General features: G+C 35.1%; 1 protein-coding gene across 1 annotated transcript in view; it reads left to right on the top strand.

The window, feature by feature from the left end:
• PKHD1L1 (PKHD1 like 1) overlaps nt 1–3,257 on the top strand; it is a 199,004-nt gene that overhangs the window by 85,626 nt on the left and 110,121 nt on the right. The window contains exons 41-44 of the mRNA XM_042783626.1: nt 411–430; nt 689–768; nt 1,442–1,571; nt 2,567–2,696. Coding sequence (XP_042639560.1) covers nt 411–430; nt 689–768; nt 1,442–1,571; nt 2,567–2,696 — 360 coding nt within the window. The remainder of the gene's footprint in view (nt 1–410; nt 431–688; nt 769–1,441; nt 1,572–2,566; nt 2,697–3,257) is intronic.

Here is a 3,257-nt window from a genome sequence, read left to right as displayed (position 1 = left end):
CTGTTTTTATTATAGCAAACCAAATAAACAAGACCGTTATAATTGCATGTAAGACAAATTTCAATTGGCAAAAGTAAAGTACTTATGCTTTAGTGCATAAGTTTTGCCAAAATGGTTTTAGCTGCTCAAGGACACTTGCATTTTGTTTTGGTTTTAATTTCTGAGGTAATAGCAGTTATTTCTGATATTTGAAGTTATTAAATAATGGACTTTTGGATAAGTAAAGTGTTACTGTCTACAAATGTACATCAGTCTCACAAAAAATATTATCCCGGTACATTCTTTAATGATGCCAATCAAGATATAACAGTTGCTAGTCCAAATTATGGGATAAAAGTCAGAATTAATGTTGACTTTATAGTGGCTTCTATAAAAAGTTTTTCTTTAATTCTAATTGTTTTAATTCTTAGTTCATATTTTGAGGCCCGGAGTTTGTTGAATTTGTGTAGCTATATTTAATAGCGTTCAAGTACAGAAGGTCAAGGCAAAAGCCTCCACCCTGATATTTTCTCTCAATTCTCTGGGTCTTGCTTAAAAGTTTTTATACTTTCATGTTGCCAAAGAGCTGAAGTGAAATTACATGCGTAGCAATAGCAGGACAGGAATGAAAAATAAATTTTAATGTATAATTTAGTGGGTAACTTTTAACAATACTTTTCTTTATATTTCAAAATTATGTGACTTATAGGTGGAACTCTAATATTTGATGAAGCTGACATTGAACTTCAGGCAGAAAATATCCTAATTACAGATGGAGGCATTCTTCAGGTATTTGAGAAAATTTGATATCTCTTCTTTCCTCACCTTTCTCCATTTCTTTTTTAAATATAATGTATAAAATAAGGAGCTTTGGTGGCACAATGGTTAAGTGCTCGGCTACTAAATGAAAGTGCAGGAGTTCAAATCCAGCAGCCACTCTGTGGGAAAAAAGACCTGTTGATCTGCTCCCATAAATACATCAGCCTAGGAAACCCTATATGGCAGTTCTAGTCTGTCCGATAGCATTGCTATGAGTCAGAATCAACTCCGTGGCACACATCAGTGACGGATAAAATGGATACTTCATCAGACCAACCTCTCCCAAGTTTATCTTCACTTAGGTCTCTGTTGTTAGTATAAAATCCTTCTGATGGGGAAAAGTTTCTTTTAAGTATTCTTGATCTTTTGATGGGAAGATAGTACAGTGGTGTGTTATCATAGGGAAGAGTTAAAAAAAATAGAAGGGGAAAAAAGAGCTCTGTGATATACTTTCCAAAAGTTACCATGGTGTATTTGGCTGACTACAAGATTTAAGGCTTATCCTTTGGGAGAAGGATACTGAACAGTTGAAAAATCAAACTTCAAAAGTGAGAGATACAGAGTAAAGAATTACTTTCGTATGATGATAATTGTGTATGTTGGGTTTTTGTTTTCTGAATGACGCTCGTGGAATCTCTTTCAGATTGGGACTGAAACATCCCCATTTCAGCACAAGGCTGTCATTACCTTGCATGGGCACCTACGATCTCCTGAGCTCCCTATATATGGTGCCAAAACGCTGGCCGTGAGAGAGGGTGTCCTTGATCTCCACGGTATGGTACAGTGGCCAGTATTTAGGGAGAAATTAGCCAGGAAACCAGAGTACATAGTAGTCCTGATGACACAGTCTAAATGAGCACTTGCCAGACTTTCTTGTATCTTTGCATTTTCCTTCTCCACCTATTTTCACCTCTCCCTGCCCTTACACGAGCCAGGTCAGCCCCTTCATACCCTTAACTGCAGGGACCTCTTCTCAAGCCTTCTTTCTATCAAAAACACCTTTTGTCTAATTCAGCATTTTCATAGGATATTGTGACAGTCTGTTTATTTCATTCATTTATCCATATAAAAAGTCACCAAATCTCAAGCAGAAATTCGTACTTTCCTACATTTGTGTCTAAAAATGAGCTCTTCTTAAAGAGTAGCATGTATAGTTTTACCTTTCTATAAACATACTCTGGAAAAATGTCGGCAAACAAAAATAATTTTGACCACATTTGAAGAATTAGGAGAACTCACTCCTTAAAAGAAGCATGGTGCGTATCTTTTTCACATTGAAGAAGTCTTCTATATTTTGATAATGTAGCACTTTTATAACCTTAGAGTGTTACAAGCATGATACTCTGTCACCATGTCCTGCATGTCAGATGTCTTGCATTGGGCTAAATATATGACTGTCATTCTTTAGGAACTTCCACATTTTATTTGCCTTTACATCATTAAGTTAAACAATTTCTATCAGCAATGACAAAGATAATAGGCCTCTGTTCATTTTATCAATATTACCACACAACAGTTACATTGTTATTGTAAATAAAATTGTCATAAATGGAGTATATCGTTACAGAAGGATATTTCTTTATATTTTATGAACCATATGTGTAATTAAAAACACAGTTTTTACTTTTACATAGCACGAGTATATACCTCTTTGAGAAACATACAAAATGCTAAGGTGCAGTGCAATTGATTAAATTCAGGAGAAGATTAAGGTGCATTAAGAGCTCACTAAACTGAAGAAAAACTCAATTTGCATGTTGGGTTCTAGGTCTGCCTGTTCCTGTGGTCTGGACTCGTTTGGCTCAGACTGCCAAGGCAGGGGAAAGGATTTTGGCTTTACAAGAAGCTGTAACTTGGAAAGCAGGAGATGACATTGTAATTGCAAGCACAGGGCACAGGTATGAGTTCTTCTGAGCCTAGTAATTTTGATCTAGAGCAGAGATTTTTAAACTGTGTAATATGGGTGTGATTCAGAGGGTCCACAAGTAATCCATCTCCTTTTCTATCATTCTGAAATTTCTAATACATATTTGCCAAATATTGATATTTGATTGATCACCCAGTGTATTGAGTCTTCATTGACTGAACGCATGAGAAAAATCATAAATTGGAACCTATAAAATAAATGTGTTCTAATAAAATATTTTATCTATTTTACATGGTTAGGTTCTTATGTAAGATTTCATCTGGGGGGAAAAAACTCTGCTTTTCGAAATCACATGAAAATCTCTGATTTACAGCTCTAACTAGATATATTAATGCATGTAAAAATGTATATGATCTTTGTTTGAGGTCGTAATAGAAGTTGACTGAAGAAGCTACTAAAATCTTATAGTCTTGGCAGTGATTCCCACGAAGGGGAGCAAAATTATTAGCAATGATTGAATAAAAGGGAAGCAATCATTATAGAATGAGTGATGATTAACATGAACTTTGAGCTGCCTGATATTTCTAAATTA

This window comes from Orycteropus afer, unplaced genomic scaffold (genome assembly GCF_000298275.1).
Source record: "Orycteropus afer afer isolate SDZICR_OR568_19922 unplaced genomic scaffold, OryAfe1.0 scaffold00021, whole genome shotgun sequence".
Taxonomy (NCBI): Eukaryota; Metazoa; Chordata; class Mammalia; order Tubulidentata; family Orycteropodidae; genus Orycteropus; species Orycteropus afer.
Note: the sequence above shows the minus strand (reverse complement) of the source record. Positions and strands in the feature narration are given on the sequence as shown.